The sequence below is a fragment of the Tursiops truncatus genome, chromosome 1 (genome assembly GCF_011762595.2).
Source record: "Tursiops truncatus isolate mTurTru1 chromosome 1, mTurTru1.mat.Y, whole genome shotgun sequence".
NCBI lineage: Eukaryota > Metazoa > Chordata > Mammalia > Artiodactyla > Delphinidae > Tursiops > Tursiops truncatus.
The window spans coordinates 15,744,759-15,762,818 of record NC_047034.1 but is presented as its reverse complement, the minus strand read 5'-3'; the positions used below and the strand labels follow the sequence as shown (position 1 = coordinate 15,762,818).

At 38.7% G+C, this 18,060-nt stretch overlaps 1 protein-coding gene across 10 annotated transcripts in view; it reads left to right on the top strand.

The window, feature by feature from the left end:
- GPATCH2 (G-patch domain containing 2) overlaps positions 1-18,060 on the top strand; it is a 188,646-nt gene that overhangs the window by 137,079 nt on the left and 33,507 nt on the right. For 9 of the 10 annotated variants that reach the window (XR_002173280.3, XR_002173278.3, XM_073800361.1 and 6 more), the window contains exon 9: positions 10,911-10,999. Coding sequence is in view for 8 of the 10 variants with exons in the window: in XM_073800361.1 (XP_073656462.1) it covers positions 10,911-10,999 (89 nt within the window). In the remaining 2 variants the exon portion in view is untranslated. Of the gene's footprint in view, positions 1-1,648; positions 2,099-10,910; positions 11,000-18,060 lie in introns of those variants that run through there. The other variant, XM_019920485.3, reaches the window with a different exon arrangement.

Below are 18,060 nucleotides of genomic sequence, written 5' to 3'. Positions count from 1 at the left end.
AGCTCAGTCTTAAGCCTGTATCTGCCAACTCAGTCATGCGAGTGAATTGTAGACGCTCTTGAATGAGCAAAACCTCTCAACTTCAAGATCTGCCTTGGAAATGTATCTACATTTGATTCCATCTCTTCATTAGAGCAGTAAATTTCTGACTACAGCTGCAATAAAATCCAGAATTATATCTACAAAAAAATATGGTCAGGCATTTTTCCACTGAATTTAATCATCAGTGTAGTTGACAAACTGGTTAATTCAGTCAAACAGGCAGCTTCATTCTTTTTTTTCTAGAGAATTTAAAATAATTATGAATGGACAGATCTGTTGAATTTCTTAACACTTGATGCTGCAAGGGGATGTCCTCTCCTCCCACTCCTTTATAGGGTCCAGCTCCCACCATACTGAATTGCTTACAGAGCCCCAGATACAGCACGTCATGTGTGCACCTCAGGGCATTTGTGCCTCTTCAGATGTGTTCTCTCAGCTAAGGGCCTAGAATGCCTTACATGCCTGCTTGGAATTCTCTTTGAATATGGAGTTGAAATCATGTTCCCCCATGACTTTAACCCCTAGCAGATGAAAGCCACATCTTTTTTATTTCTCGATCCTGTTTTATGGCATGGCACGCATTACATTTTCAGTAGATGTTTATTAAATGGAGTATAATAACTGAGTTGAATGAGGTACTGTGGTATAGGGGAAAAAATGATTCTTTCGAGGCAAGTGTTCCTTGGTTCAAATATGAGAACTTGATATTCTGTTTATGTGATCTATGACAAGTATCAGTTTCTCTGGACCTCAGGTTCCTCAGACCTGGGTTTTTGTGAGGATTAAACAAGACAGTATGTGAAAATCTTCAGCATAATACCCCATATATAGCTGACAGTCAATAAGCTTGGATGTTCCTGGTAATTTAGATAATAAATTCTAAGACTTCAGAAACCAACATGTATTCAAAATAATTTTTTAAGATAATAAAATATATTCTCTGTCCTGCCCTTTTAACCCCATTATTCCCTGAAGCTGGTAAAGGAAAGAAACTCAGCACTTTTGTTCCAAAATGCTACTGAATTTAAAGCTGGGTTTAGAGTCAGAAATTATCAAATAGGACAATAAGTAAAAAGTCAATTCGACAAATATATTCAAATATTATATACTGCACTGAATGAAGTGGATATGAAAATGAATAATGCATGGACTTCACTTTAAAAAGTTAAGAATATGAGGAATACCATAATTTTATTAATAGTTATAAAATGGCAACAATACCAAATACCATCCTGGGAAACATTTCATAGTGTCTGATCAGAGAGAGAATGTGGGATTATATCTGCGTCTGTAGGCTGATCTGAAGGTTCTTTTATGTAAGATGCAAGATGTTATCAGGACCAACATCCCAATTTTTTAAATATAGACACATATCTTCTTGCATTTAATGGAGATATACAAAAGAACCATATTTATTTTGAGTAATTTTTTATCTCTCCTAAGAGTCAATACTAGCTTTATCATTTTTTAAGGAAATTAGAATAAACTTATTGTTGAAACTCTATGCTGAATGTCAATGATAATCAGATGCCAGAAATGTATAGTTATAGCTAGAAATCAAGTAAATTAAGTCAATATCAGTTTACTAAGTGCCTATTTTTCCTAGGTACTATGGTGTGAAGAATAAAAGAATACTCCAAGATGCCTCAAATATCTTAGATTCTGCCTGGAGAGACAATATCAAAATTTGAACTCAGGCGAAATGAATTTTTCTCCATTTCCACCAAGTGGTGGCCTGCTGCTATAACTGTGTGGATTTATTATATCGTATAGTAATTTCTTATTCATGTGTGTCTCCTGCATTAGGCCATGAGCCCCTCAATGGTAGGAGCTCTTATCCTTCTTTGTGTTTCGTTTAGCGTCTAGTAAAATACGTGATTCAGAGTCAAGTTTTGTTCATTGTTAAATGAGTATTTTTGAGAGAATTTAAATAACAGTTCGAGAAAGTGTTATCCTAAAAAATGCATGATTGATTGCCAAGTGGAACGTGGAGGCAACAGTTGTTACTGAAGTTTGATTTGTTTTAGTTCAATAAATATTTACTGTTTTGCTCATAGATGAGAGGCACAACTAGCTTCTGTGAATTAGACATGGTGCCTGGCCTAAAATTGTTTCCAGCGTATACTTAACTGACGATCCACTCTAATCCGAAAGCAACTTGAGGACATACAGTAGGACAAGTTTAATGACAGAGATATGCACAGATAGGTAAGAAATGTAAAGAAAAGGCACTTGGAAAGATAACGAGCTTTTAGTAAAGTTTGAAGAAGCGAAAGAACATTTAGATTTAAATGCCCTGGGAGAACTTCGAAGGGAGAAAAGGCAGGCTCTCAAAGATGGCGGAATTAGGAAACATGGCAAGGAAGTTTTTTCTAGTGGGTAGAACACACTGCTCGTGTGTTAGCACGTATGCATGGACTTGGTGACTGACAATTCCTTAAAACAAAATCAGAAGGAATTAAACAAATATGGGAAGCATGATGGCGGTAACAGGGAAGCTAACATGTAACAGCGGTTCTCCCATAGAGAGTTTTTGAAACCTTCCTGAATAATTTGCTCTCTGAAAAGATTAACTTTCCTCCCGATGTGAGAAGGTCCTCATTCACATACACTCAGAACGTTCTAATATCTACCCGAATTGCATAAAACAACCTCCACCACTTTCAGGTACCATTTGTTTAGAATAATGAAGAGCTACAAAAAGCAGCAGCATTTAAATGAGCTGCTTAGGGATATAGACGTGTGTGTTTATTAACCCACACAAGGAGTGATATCACCAGAATCACAGACCCTCGGGGCTTTAGATGAAGCATGGAACACACCGGTGGAGAAGCAAGTCAGCTTTGAAGTGGGAAGTACCGAGTGGTGGCCAAGAGAAAACTCTGTGGCAGTGGGCTGACCTGAGAAAGTCAGTGGGTTTCAGACTCACAGGAGGCCTGTGGGTTTTTAATGAGTTTTTGAAATGAAAATGAGTGCTTTATTCTTACATGCTATGACACTTTTAAAGCCAGCAGAATCAAACGTTAAGGAAGAATTTAATTTTCCTATTAACTACCAAAAAAATTCCTACTTGTTATTTAGAAATGACCCTCATTTATATCCTTATTATAGCATATTGATAGTGTTGAGATGTGATGAGTTTATACCATCATGTGTTTATTTCGTGGCTGTTTCCTGACACTCCACACTAGGCATTCTTCTGGTTGTCTTATCCCATTGTGTCCCCTGTACTGTGTGATCCTGGGTAAATTATTTCACTTCTCTGTGCCCTGGGCTTCTTATCTGTAAAGTGGAGATGGTAATAATAGTAAATTTATTAGATAACAGTTATCAGTTGCTTACTGTGGTCAGGCACTGTACCAAATGTTTTACACCAGTGATCTTTAAATAAAATCTTCAAAAAACCTTTGAGGTAACTACTAATCTAATCCCAATTCTTGAAGGTAAGGAAATTGAGGCAAAGGGAGTTTAAGTAACCTGCCAAAGATTGGTTAAAATCCTTCTCAAACATTGACAATTATGGTGTAAGTTGGCCTTTTCGGAGAACTAGTTGGGAAAACAGAAATGGCAGCGTCAGAGGAAAGAAGTTCTGTCGGAGACTCAGGCAGATCAGGCCAACAGACCCTAAAGCTTCATCTAACAAACACCTCAGTTTCCACGGTGGGAAAAGTTCCACCATGCCGTTGACAAAGAAAGACCCCCCAGCTGCGAAAACCGCTTACATTTATTAACCCTCTTGTTTGCTGTTTTCTAATTCATCTCATTATAATTTGTTTGTTTGTCCCATGCTCATGGTAAAAATAAAGTCCAATATTAAGGAGAGGCATAAAGAAGAAACTTCCCACCAGATGCCATCACAGTGGAGCTAATCGTCACCAGTCTTTTGTTGCATAGTTTCCATACCTTTCAACAAATACATATGCATGGTCTATAATTTGGAAATATTAGTTTCGTTACTATGAAGAAAAGTAAAGCAGGGTGAGGAGACAGAAATGAAGGGGGTCGCTTTTTAGGTAGAACATAGGATAAGTGTAGATATTTGGACGAGGCTTTTTTTTTAACTTACATTATTAAATTCTATTGTTTGTGATACTGTAAAGAGCAAAGGTGGTCTATGTGTACAGCATATTTTAAATATTCCATAGAAATTTTAAGGTAGGTATTTTAGCTTATGAATACTAGTTTGGTATCCATCTATAATGTTTGGTGTTAATGTCTCTGTTAATGGTTCAGAATCAGAGAGGAATCATGGACCTTCTTGCTAAAAAAGTATGCATATGCACATTTTGCACAGGATTTCATAAGGTTCCCGGACCACCTGAAGCCTCCCACCATCTCCCCCCTTGTCACCCCCTTGCTCACTACAGTTCAGCCACGTGGCTCTGCTCTGAGGACCCTGGAGAGTCCTTGGCTGCTGGGGCAGTGACTGGTCCCTGAGCTCCCGAGAGCCTCCTGACACACAGCTGTCCCTCACACTCGCTGGGAGCTCCATGGGGGACGTCCGTATTGGCGTATAACCTGGCACAGAGGAAACACACAGGAAACATTAGTTCTGGCAGCAGCCACCAGATACCTTTAGGTACCAGGGTAAAGCAGATCGGGAAGAAGTACGTCTGGACTTGAACTCTCAGACGAGGTGGAAGAAGCACTAACAGGACAGACCCTTCTGAAGCTGTTGAGGGGAACTGCACCCTGGCAGGCAGATCGCGGTATCCAAGGGGTGGAGCCTCAGACAACAGGTAATCGGAGGTTATTGAACCGCAGAGTAAAGAACCGCCCGAGCAGGTAGGCGGTGACAGGAACGGGGGCCAGGAGCAGCTGACGCTTGGAGAAGGTCAGCCTGCAGCGTTAGAGACAGATCCAGTCACCAGGTGCATTTTAACATCTGGGCAAGTCCAGGCAATGACCTAAATCTAAAAGAACTAAGATAGGGGCTTCCCTGGTGGTGCAGTGGTTGGGAGTCCGCCTGCCGATGCAGGGAACGCGGGTTCGTGCCCCGGTCCGGGAAGATCCCACATGCCCCGGAGCGGCTGTGCCCGTGAGCCATGGCCGCTGAGCCTGCGCGTCTGGAGCCTGTGCTCCGCAACGGGAGAGGCCACAGCAGTGAGAGGCCCGCATACCGCAAAAAATAATAATAATAATAAAATAAAAAATAATAAAAGAACTAAGATATCAGAAGTTTTATAACGAAATAGGACATGTCCAAAGTAAAGCAAGGGTCCAAATCCTGGGACACAAGTACTGCGTCAGCGCAGAGTTATAACTTAAACTACCCCTCGCTGATATCAGGATTGTTCCCAAGCGAGGGGAAATGGGCTTGAGACAGAACGTGACGCCACATGACCAAAGCCACAAGAGACAGAAGGCGCCAGAACAAACAATTGATCAGGGTGTGAACATACAATACCAAATGCAAAAGGTTTATCGTGCACAAGAAGGGGCTTTGAAAGAAAACATCATTAAAAGCAAGGATTTAGGGCTTCCCTGGTGGCACAGTGGATAAGAATCCACCTGCCAATGCAGGAGACGGGTTCGAGCCCTGGTCCGGGAAGATCCCACATGCCGCGGAACAGCTAAGCCCGTGTGCCACGACTACTGAGCCTGCACTCTAGAGCCCACGAGCCACAACTACTGAGCCTGCGTGCCACAACTACTGAAGCCCGCGCACCTAGAGCCCGTGCTCCACAACAAGAGAAGCCACCACAATGAGAAGCCCACGCACCACAAAGAAGAGTAGTGTCCTGCTCGCCGCAACTAGAGAAAGCCCGCGCATAGCAACGAAGACCCAACGCAGCCAAAAATAAATAAATATAATAAATGTTAAAAAAAAAAAAAGCAAGGATTTAATGCGATCCTGGTAGTTAAGAAATATTTATGCTCAACAGTACTTGATATGTGCATATTGGCACAGAAGGAAAAGTGCTAGATACTGATGTTTACTCGTTCAGTTAATATGTTGAGACATATTGACACTGAATAAAGCGGAAGAGGGGGTGATTTGGATCTAGAAGGGAAAGTTCACGTAGGGCTGGATTTGCACCGATTGCTCCTCCAGTGACACCACAGACCCGCTTCATTTCTGTGCAGCTGATACCCTGTCCAGGCTTATATTTTTCTAACTGACAGTGAGTGTTCTTGCCAAATGCCAGGGCCCATAGTCACATCTGTTTGTCTCTTCTCTGCAGCTTGTCCGAGGCTGCTTGGGAACACATCCTATCCAGGGGGCAGCTTTCACTAGGCCTAATTCTCTGAAAAGCCAAATGCGCATACAATGAAGGGACAAGTTCCTCTTGTCTTCTCTTTAATATTATTGTGTTTGACACCGCCTGCTTCAGCCCTTGTCAGCCCTTGTCAAAAGACAGGTTCTCAGGCAAGGTGGTCCTCCCTAGTATTTTTTGTCTCTGCTTTGTGAGGTTTTTTTAGATTTTTTATAGCTTTGTTTCTTACTTTTTCTTTCCTCTGGATGAAATGCCCACTTTCCCGCCACCACCCCATTTAAAAGGATGACGGGATAACCAAGTGAAGTCTGGCTCAAAAGCAGAACAAAACGAAGATTTCCCTTTGAGCTCTGCTTTCTAATACGTAATAGGAAAATTTTCAGAATGAGTACAATGGGAAACAGTGTTTCAAATCATAGCTGACACTGCGTATTAAATCCATAACAAAAACATTATTTCTTTAGCCTTTCCACTTAAAGATATGTGTGTTTACCCCTAGTATTTTAAGGTGTTAGTAGTTACAAAGTTACCAGGTTCTGCCTTTTTCCCGTCTTTCCACCCAAGCAAAGGCTCTCACTGACACAAATATACTGCTAGGGCTGATGGGTAATTTCCTAACAGTGCCTTACAAAAGGACCTTAACATTTTTTAACAAATTTGGATCTGTTCCTAGGACAACGTATGGTCATTCTTCAAAACACCACAGCAAAAACAAACAAACAAAAACCAAAAATTGCCAACCACCACCTTGAATAATAATCCACGTGTTCTGCTTTGCAAAGACAAATGACTCATTTAGGCTGAAGTAACTAGGCTGCCTTTGAGACGTTCATTGATTTTAAATTTAAAAAAATAACTGCTCTGTTTTGCATTAAGAATGACAACTAAATAACGGAGTAGACCTTGCTTAGTGTTATTTGTAGCAACTCCGTTGCACCTGTCTGAAGGAAAGGGGGGAGGACAGGCTTAAATGAGTAATCTTACTGATCAATAATCCCGATCTCTCAATGTGCTGTAGCAGGTAGTCAATTCTTGATAGAATTACTGAAATACAGCTCGCTGTTTTTCTTATGGCTCAGGTCTTTGGGTTCAGTGTACTGACTTTATTAACTTTAACTTTATTCTCCTTGAATGTTTGTCTCTTTTCCTTTATGTAGCTAACTTGGGGGTGGGGGAGGGGAGTTGAAGGAAAATGTGCTGTTCCACTTGTTCTGTACAGATACCCAAAAGGGAATTTGGGGTCCAGCAGATGAGAAAAAGGCTTAGAAGAGGGAGTTGTTCTTGGAATTTGTTTTTCACCCTCTTTGTAAACAGGCGTTCCTAATAAATTTGAACAGTGTAAGAAAAATAATAAAGTTTTAAAGGCGATATGGACTTGGGAGAATGGTTTTTCAAGCAATTAGAAGACTCCGGTTACATACAACTAGTGCAAGAACAATGTAAGTAGAAACTAGCCATCTTAATAGTCACAATGAACAGCTACTGGGTATTCTAATGATCTCTAAAAAGTTATTTCTTCAGAAGAAGTTTCATTGTGTGGCATGATATTATTCTTAATTATAAAAGAGACTGATAACCTGGGAGGAACTTTGTGTCTGGACTACTCACAAACCCGGTTACTCTCCCAACCCCAGCTCGTCAGCATCCCATGAATCTGGCCAGCTTGCTTCTGCTAAGTGATCTTTAATGACCCCACAGCAGCTATAAAATCCAAACACCTTCACGGGGCCAATGTGGCACATATGGCCCATGGTCGAGCCCCAGCGTTCTTCTTCTGTCCTATTATATAGTTCCTTCTGTAAACACTGCTACCCACACATCCTGAACTACTCAAAATTCTCTGAACGGAACAAACTCTTTATCATTTAGAAATACTTTCAGCAACAGGATTAGAAAACCTGACCAGCAGTGGCTTAATCTAAGAATATTTACTATGTTTTAACAAGAGGATAAGAAGTAGATAGTCCATGGGTTGGTTTTCACAGCTCCATAACAGAAGGGCCACACTCCAGAATTCGGGTTCCCACTTTGTTCCCACTTTCAGAATGTTACTTTCCCCTCCTCTGCTAGTCCTGTTGGCCACGCCTATCTGGTACCTGCTCTGCGGAAGGTGAACTACTCCAGTCTTTTTTCTAGGGGGGAGGTTTCAAGAGGGATCGGAGATGTGTGAGGATAATGTTGTACAAATAGGTAAAATCATGTCTCTTTTACAGCTATAAAATGAATATGCATTTGAAATTTTAACTCATTGATTAATGAGGGAACCAGGCAGATGTTATAATGGGTTCAAAGGAGAAATGAAAGAAGCACAAATGTATATGGAGTAAGGAAGATTGAATGAACGTACCGATGGGTGCAAACTGGCTTTTCCACAGCGGGGAGGATTGTCCTTCCTTGGGACAGAACTCAATTGCATTACTGCAGACGAGTTATTTTCCATTGCTTTCAGTTATCTATAACTTAGAGTTGTAAAATAGCTCCCATAGCATCAGAATCAGGTGAGTAGAAGGGTGTACTCTATAGTTTTCCATTGAAGCACCGATTTTTCCCTACAAAGAAAAAAGGTATAGTCAGTAAACGCTTAGAATTGTTTTAAGGACTAAATATCATAATCTCTAGTAATATTAAGAAAGTTCATTGTGCTTGCCACTAATTATTTCATATATTTTGACTTAATCTCCCCACTCAGACTTAAAACTCTTCCAATAATAAGAACTGAACTTTCCATTTCGTTGGTATCTTCCACTTCCTTTTTCCTCATTTTCACCATAACTATGGAGTCTTATGCTAAGTCAGCAGTAGATACTAGTAATTGCTTGCTGAATAAGTGAATTCATTAATTTTTTATAAAAAGGATGTGATACTGGGCCTCCCTGGTGGCGCAGTGGTTGAGAGTCCACCTGCCGATGCAGGGGACACGGGTTCGTGCCCCGGTCCGGGAAGATCCCACGTGCCGCGGAGCGGCTGGGCCCGTGAGCCGTGGCCGCTGAGCCTGCGCGTCCGGAGCCTGTGCTCCGCAACGGGAGAGGCCACAACTGTGAGAGGCCCGCGTATCGCAGAAAAAAAAAGGGATGTGACTTTTTAATTTTTTTAATTTCGATATAGCTTTAAAAATAGGTAAATATATATAAATATAAATATGTTTATAAAATAAATATATAATATATATATTATATATAATATATAAAATAAATATAGCCATTTATTTTTTCTTGGTATTATGAGCCAAAACCACACTTCAAAATCCAATAAAAACGTTATAGTTATACACACTAGTAAACATTTTGACATGTGTGTGTATGTATTTCTGCAAAGTTAATCATTAATTGAATGAACTAATTTTTAAAAATATTTTAATAATTATAAATATTTATAAAAGAGAATCATTATGCACTCAATACAAAGGGAAGAGAAAACTAGGTAAATACCCGTTTGCTTCTACCTATATTGATAGATTTTCACAGTATGCTTCTTTGGTTGTATATACCCCTTGGATTAGCCAGCTCATTGATTGTACTTTACTTTGTACATTATAGATAGAATCTGTATTTAAAGTAATTTTACTCCCCAACTCCAATTTTTCATTATATTTAAACACCTGGGTATAAGTGTGGAAGTATATATTTTGAGTTTTACCTGAATTAGTTCCTTCCTTTTACATTTTTCTCTAATAATCTGGTTGTTTTCTAATTGGGCCCTATAAAACTTCAGTATACTACCACATATCTCTCTGAATTACTAAACAGTCGTGTTTTCTAGTAAACATGCTTTATTTATTTCTGCTTCATGATCCCCAGGTACTATCCCAACCCCATGTCGGGGATTATAATCCAGGACATGAACATAAGAGTCCTCTATAGCTTGAAAATCTTGAAGACTTTTTACAGCTTTTCCATCTTATTAGTTTGTCTTGATTTCCCATTGAGCCATTTCTAATTTTTCCAAAACTCGTAAATTTCGGAGTCCATGTTAGACAGACAGTTTAATTCTGACTAGTTCCAAGAGTAGCAGAAGGCCTGCTTCTTAGTTCTTATACATCACGTCTTTACAAAGGTAATCCAATATCACGTTAGCTTGTCTAGTATCAATATCAGCATTAATGCATTCAAATTGTTTCCTCACCTAGCTGATAATTAAAGAATTTTAATCCTGTGAATTGTCAGGAAGAACATCACTATTTCCTTCTATTTAAAATGTTTTAAGAGAATTCACTGCCACATAATATCCTAAAAGAAATTGATCATACTTTTCCTGTAATAAATGTTGTTCTGACAGTAAAGCATTAGTAACCAATTGATAACCTAGCAACAATATTGTGCTCTCTTTAGATAATTAATCTTAGCTATTTTCCTGTCAGAAGCAACAGTGCTTGATTTTATGTTGAGCCAGAAAGATTGCCAGTTTTGAAAATTAAAAAGCATTCCTTTTATATTATTCATTCCAGTAACAATTTATGATGGCGCATTTAGCTGCTGAACGCTTGTCAACAAACGTAATTATGTTTCGATATAAACAAGATTGGTGGTTTTACTAGGCTGCTCCATCTTTGTTGAGAATGTTTTGATTTAGGTTCAGATTATACAAGCTGTGTATTTATGTGTCATTTCTTTCCCTCCTTTGTTAATAGTTTTTTCTGATAATTACTTGTAGGCAAACAAGCATGCATTTAGGATCCCTATGCACTGGAGACATCAAACGGAGAAGAAAAGCTGCACCTTTGCCTGGACCTACTACAGCAGGTAAAAGAAAAAGGGCTTGGGGCAAAACACACAGATAAAGTTCATAAATCATCAAGAGTAAAATACAGATAACCCTTAATCACTAGCACTGAGGAGGAAGCACAGTTACAAGAAACCAGTAAAGCAAATCATTCGCCTTTGGTGTCAGGATGTATTGTGTGTTCTTTGTGTAGGTTTTTCAGGCCGCCGATCACTAAAGTATTTCCTACACACCTGCAAAACTGTGTGAGGTATTACAGGATACAGATACTTCAAAGGCTGTGTCTTTGGCCTCAAGAAAGTTACAGACTTGTTGGGAAAACAAGGCATAAATTGATGAAAAGGTAAATAACCCCAGAGGAAATTAATAGTAATGAATTCACAAGTATTGAAGCAGCCTCAAAACACAAGGCCCATGTGGTAGTAGATGCCAGCCTGGTCATGAATGTGGCAGTCTGGTTTCTACACCCAGCTCTGCAGAGAGCTTTGATTTCGTCTTTCCTTACTTAGACAAGTTAGCATTAGAATAAAAAAATCTCTCATCATTTCCACCTCAAACACCATGTCATTCTAATGAGTGTGGTATAGGGAGAACCACAGGTTTTGAGCTGAGAGAAGTCACTAGACCAAAGGGGACAGGAAGCCTTCCTGGAAAGGCAAGGACCTGAGCTTGGTAGGGAAGGATAAGAATAAGATTAATATGTATTGCAAGATCTCATGCAATATACCCTGAGAAAACCATAATTCAAAAAGAGTCATGTACCACAGTGTTCATTGCAGCTCTATTTACGATAGCCAGGACATGGAAGCAACCTAAGTGTCCATCGACAGATGAATGGATAAAGAAGATGTGGCACATACATACAATGGAATATTACTCAGCCATAAAAAGAAACGAAATTGAGCTATCTGTAGTGAGGTGGATGTACCTAGAGTCTGTCATACAGAGTAAAGTAAGTCAGAAAGAGAAAAACAAATACTGTATGCTAACACATACATATGGAATCTAAAAAAACAAAAATAGTTCTGAAGAACCTAGGGGCAGGACAGGAATAAAGACATAGATGTAGAGAATGGACTTGAGGACACGGGGAGGGGGAAGGGTAAGGTGGGACGAAGTGAGAGAGTGGTATGAACATATATACACTACCAAACGTAAAACAGATAGCTAGTGGGAAGCAGCCACATAGCACAGGGAGATCAGCTTGGTGCTTTGTGACCACCTGGAGGGGTGGGATAGGGAGGGTGGGAGGGAGACGCAAGAGGGAGGGGATATGGGGATATATGTATATGTAGAGCTGATTCACTTTGTTATACAGCAGAAACTAACACAACATTGTAAAGCAATTATACTCCAATAAAGATGTTAAATAGAAAAAAAAAGATCTCATGCAAGAGCAGTGGTGCGGGAAGCAGAGATAAAAACCTGTGATAAGGGAGCCGACTAGGCCTTAAATGTGGACACGCGCACAGGAACAAACAATTAACTGTATGGGTTTGCAGTTCAGCAAACTATGAGAAAATGCTTTCCATGTAGATCCTTGATCAATTACAAAGTTATTATTATAGTAGTGGCCTATTGCTTGGGGTCCTTAACCATTCATATTTATAAACTGTCTCTCTCAGCTTCATTTAGGAATTCTTTTATAGGAAGAGTTATGTTCTCCAAGATTAATTACAGAATATGAAAATAAGATTCAGATTCAACAGGAGAGTAAGCAGTGAGAAGGGGAAAATACAGATATAGATAACAGATATGAATAGACAGATATCTTGACATGATGATTTCAAAGGAAGTAAAAGAGGTGAAGCTTAAATTCTGTATTCAGTAGACCTATCCCATAGTTCAGCACTAAAAAATTAAAGAATAACTTAAAATCGGAGCACCCACATACAGTTGTTGCATCCACATAAAGGGCTCAATTATGAACTGTAGTTATAAGTATAGTTACAAGTGTGATGTCTCATCTTCATCCTCTAACTTCGTTGAATTTTCAGAATTTGGAAGTAGGAACTACCTGTGTGCAGAATGTGTTTGTGTTCATGTAGAATAATATTTACTAATTACTAGGTGCCTACTGTGTACCAAAACCTTATTTTATCTTTGCAACAACTTGATGACTTAGGTGTTATTATCATTCATTTTACACCATAAAATGAAGATTCAGACATGTGTTAGGGTCTTCTTAGCTACCTAAGAAGGCAGAATGATTGAAGGGCAAAGGGAGGATTCAAGCCAATGTCTGCATGACTCCTAAACTCATGATCTTTTCATAACATACATATGGCCTTTCTGTAAGAATATATATGTAAAGACCATCTTATTTCATGTGTCTTATGCAATTATATACATATATATCTTTATTTATACATAAATAGACTATTATACAATTTATTTATATTTATATAGACTATTATGTATCTTAAGTGCCATAAAAGATTTATCTAAATTTGCTGTATAGAAATACAGAACTTTCATTACAACACTTCTAATATATCTCTTTATACAGGAACATATAGCCACTTTTAGATCAAATACATGTCATAAGTTCCTCAAATCTTTCATAAGGCAGGTATAGGATTCTTTAATATTCCCATTCCAGTTGAATGGACCCCCGAATTCTCTTACCTTACAATGATTCAAACACTGGTGGCAGAAATAGTACAAGAACAATCTTAGGAATGTGACTAAAGAACCTCAGAGCCAGCAATAAGGAAGAGAGACTATCAGGGTCAGGTCCTAACACTCTGAACATATGTGAAGTGAGAAGGAAAATGCATAATGGTTGGGGAGAGCGTAATGTGATTATTTCTACAGGGTGATTTTGATGTTACAACTCAGTAGCATCAGAGGAAATCATTTTTACAGCGTATAGGTATAAATATTAAACTTTAGCCTAAAACATTCATAAGCTTACAACAGCATATTCCAAGTGTTGTACTTCAAAACTTTAGTGATTCTCTTGAGACTCAAGATTTTGATTCTATTACTAGATTATTTATCTAAAAGAACATAACTCATAGAAACTTAATGCATTTTTGTAATTAATCCAATAGTATTGGAGTAGGAGAATTAGGTTACTCATTTTCGATGCATTTTTACAATCCATGCATAACCGTTCCTCTCAAAGAGGAAGAGAATGAGGTTACTTAAAAATCCTTAGTTTTAAAAAGAATATCTTCCAATACAAATGAATCAACTCTAAGGTGAAGATTATTCTCCAAATTCAAGTAAGAAATGCTTTTGCATAAATGCACTTTGATAATAAGGTTATGAATCCTAGATCATCTTGTCTCCAAAAATTATAGTTTTCAAATTCTGGAATATAGTTAATCACATAACAAAGAATCTTATCTTTATAAGCTTCCAAAGTTGAGTTAGCATGTAGAATTATTTTCAAGAAACTCTTCTTGCCATTTTGTAGGCCCTTACAGACCTCCCAGAAAACACATTGAATCGTGTTTTCACAGCTCCTTCTACCTTTAGTCAACATTCAATCTAAGCTGGAAAAAGACAGGTGAAGGTAACACTTTCTGATGTGAAATCAGGAATGGGAGTTAAAAGGCTGACAGTCTGAATATTGTTTGATGATCCCCTCTGATTTATATATGACATATTATGTCATCAAATAGCAGATTTAGAAAAGATTTAGCCAAAGTTTATCAGAAAACTATAATTAGGTACTTTATAATCCCACACTGTGCTTATACAACAATTTAAGAGGCTAAACAGTTATATACTGTATCCATAATAAATAATATTTTTAAAGATTTAAAGTTCTCTATGAAATTAATAACCCCAAATCTGATCATCTCTACCTGCTAGTGTATTGAACATTTTACCCACCCTGTTGAAACAATAACACTGAAGCATAATTGAAGTAAGGCTATAGACTCGCCAGCAGTGTTATCGGTTGAACATTTATTAATTGTGACAGGAACACCGAATTTATTTCAGTGCTTTAGCTTATTTACTGCTCTTTCACCTTCGTATTTTGTATTGACACAGGAAAATGAATATTGATAAGGTTAGGTATTGATTTTTAAATGTATGGCTTGTTCTCTGCCTCATTCAAAGTCACACGCCAAAAGATAGTGGATGTCTCAGTAGCAAAGAATGTAGATTTACTATTATAAAACTGAGAACTGTTGAAGCAAGAAGGTTTGCCAGCAGAATGCATTTTATAGTTTGAAAAATGTCATCTGTAAAGGTGAAGAAAAGCAGTGAGCAAAATAGGAATGTTATTAACACGTTTTTAAGAGGCCGTCAGCAATGTTGGTTATGGTCTTGTGTTTTTGGTAGAAGTCACAGCTTAGTGAGGATTTGATACTAAAAAGATTTAAGTATGTTTATTGAGATATTGTGGCTACCACATTTTTTTTTTTTTTTTTTTTGCGGTACGCGGGCCTCTCCCTGTTGTGGCCTCTCCCGTTGCGGAGCACAGGCTCCAGATGCGCAGGCTCAGCGGCCATGGCTCACGGGCCCAGCCGCTCCGCGGCACGTGGGATCTTCTCAGACCGGGGCACGAACCCGTGTCCCCTGCATCGGCAGGCGGACTCTCAACCACTGCGCCACCAGGGAAGCCCTACCACATTTTTTAAAAAATGTTTTGTCCACTATGTATTACTAAATTCATTGTTATCCACAATTAGTATTTGCTGTTACTGTTTTGCTTTCTATTGAAACATTATCATAGGGAAAGTATTTATCATAAGTAGTAGACTTTCTTCTCTACATTTTAAATTAGAAGTTCGATATCTCAGTGTAGATACTGCTCCAGCATAACTGTGTCTTTGTGGGCATGCAAGTTCTTAGCAAGGGGTTACATCACAGCTTTTTGTGACTTCTCCTCTGCATCCTACCGATATTTCAATAATAAAATAATCTTTATGAAGACTGAAGGCAATAAAGGCAGATTGTAAATCATAATGGGTGAAGGTTTCTAAAAGGTGTGCTTTTAAGTCATACTGAACATAATCAGGAAACGTTTGATGTAACCAAGCTCCTTTTCAAGGTGCTATGTCTCTTCAGTTGTCCAAATTTATCTTATCAATAATTATATATTTTAAATTTACCACGTTAACCTCTTTTTTTGTTTTTTCGGCCGTGCTGGCTCTTCGTTGCTGCGTGCGTGCTTCTCGTTGCGGTGGCTTCTCTTGCTGCGGAGCACAGGCTCTAGGCACACGGGCTTCAGTAGTTGTGGTGCATGGGCTCAGTAGTTGTGGCTCGCGGGCTCTAGAGCACAGGCTTTGTAGTTGTGGCGCATGGGCTTAGTTGCTCCGTGGCATGTGAGATCTTCCCGGACCAGGAATCGAACCTGTGTCCCCTGCCTTGGCAGGTGGATTCTTAACCGCTGTGCCACCAGGGAAGTCCCCTATTTTTTTAATTTTTATTTTCTTTTGTCACTGGATCTGTATGACCACTGTATCTCTTCCAGAATTTTAAAACAGGCAGACTTTAGTGGGGGAGGGGGGCGGGGGGGGGAATTGTTGTTATTCATTTTGAAACCAAACTATATCTAAACATATTGCAAAAGCCTAGGAAGTATGTAACTCTCTCCCTCTTGGATATATGAACCACCTTTCAGTCATGTGTCTCAGTAGAGTCTTAAACAGCTCTCCATTGTCATATGATACAAGAAACACTTAAGAAGGTAAGCACACATGTTAGATAGAAAATAATTGCTGTTCCTGACAGCATGAAAGACTAAATAATGAGAAAGTGCTCAAACCACAGAATACCTGGACATGCTGAATAATATGTGAAACCATCTCCTTTAGATGCATAGCTGAGACTGCAGGAAAGAAAGAGAGAAATGGCCCCAAGCACTCCCATGCCTATGCCAGTCTCGGAAGCCTTGAGGCTTGTTGGTTAGTGCCCTCGTGGAAAGAGAGGCAAGCCGGGGAGCTTGTGTAAGGCTCCTTATCAAGCCAGAACGTCTGATAAGCTCTATCCTCAGGACAGGGCAGACTAGAAACGAAACTCACCCACAAGCACAGGAAAATTAAGAATCTGGTTTCCACCGAGGCTCCAAGTAGAAAACTCTCTGAAGATTTGTAACCAAGAGCCTACCTTCACATATGAGTTTCTAGTTTAAAATGACACCAAGCCAAAAATTAGCATAAAAACTGGTCTTTGAAGCAAGTGCAAAACCACTCTAGAGGTACACACCTTCAACCCCATGTCTCAAGAACCACCACACATGAGACCCTATGAAGATGACCTCACAAACCAAAACTAAAAGAATCCGTTATTAAAACATTCAGAACGAAGGGGAATAACTGAAAAAAGAAAAGACAGATGTGATAAAGAACCAAGTAGAAATTTGAGATTATTTTATTTATTATGAAAATATCTTGAGAATTATAAACTCACTGGATGAGTTGAACAGCACATTAGATACAGCTGAAAAAAAAAAAACAGTGAGTTTTAAGAGCGATCTGAAGAAACTACCTAAAAGAAGCACAGAGGGATAAAAATACGGAAAATATGAAAGAATAGCCAGAGAACTTGAAGGAGCATGCAGTACAATATATGTCTAATACAATAAAACTTCCAGAAAAAGTAGAAAGAATAGGGAAGTGCACTATTCCAGGAGAATGTTGAAAGAATTCAATGAAAATGCCAGAATTTTTAAAAATGAAGAAAACTTGAATCTTCATGTTCAAAAAGTACAAGTCTATCGAGCAGTTGTAAATATAAACAAGGTCATACCTAGACACACTGTAATAAAACTTTAGAACACCAAAGACAAAGAGAAGAACTTAAGGGCAACCAAGGAGAAAAGATACAACCTACGTAGGAATGAAATTACAGTGGCAACAAACTTAGAAAGAACAGTGCAATCCAGAAAATTAGAGAATATTTTCAAAGTGTGAGATAAAATAACTGAATCATCATAGAGTTTTCTGTCCAGTTAAATTATTTCCCAAGAATGAGGATGAAATTAAGACATTTTCAGGTAAAGACCCATCATTACTAAATTCAATAACTCATATAGAAGAAAATGGAATCCATGAAAAAAGAAAAAGAATAAATATCAAAAGGAGTTGGGAGCAAAGAAATTGTTAAACGTGCATAA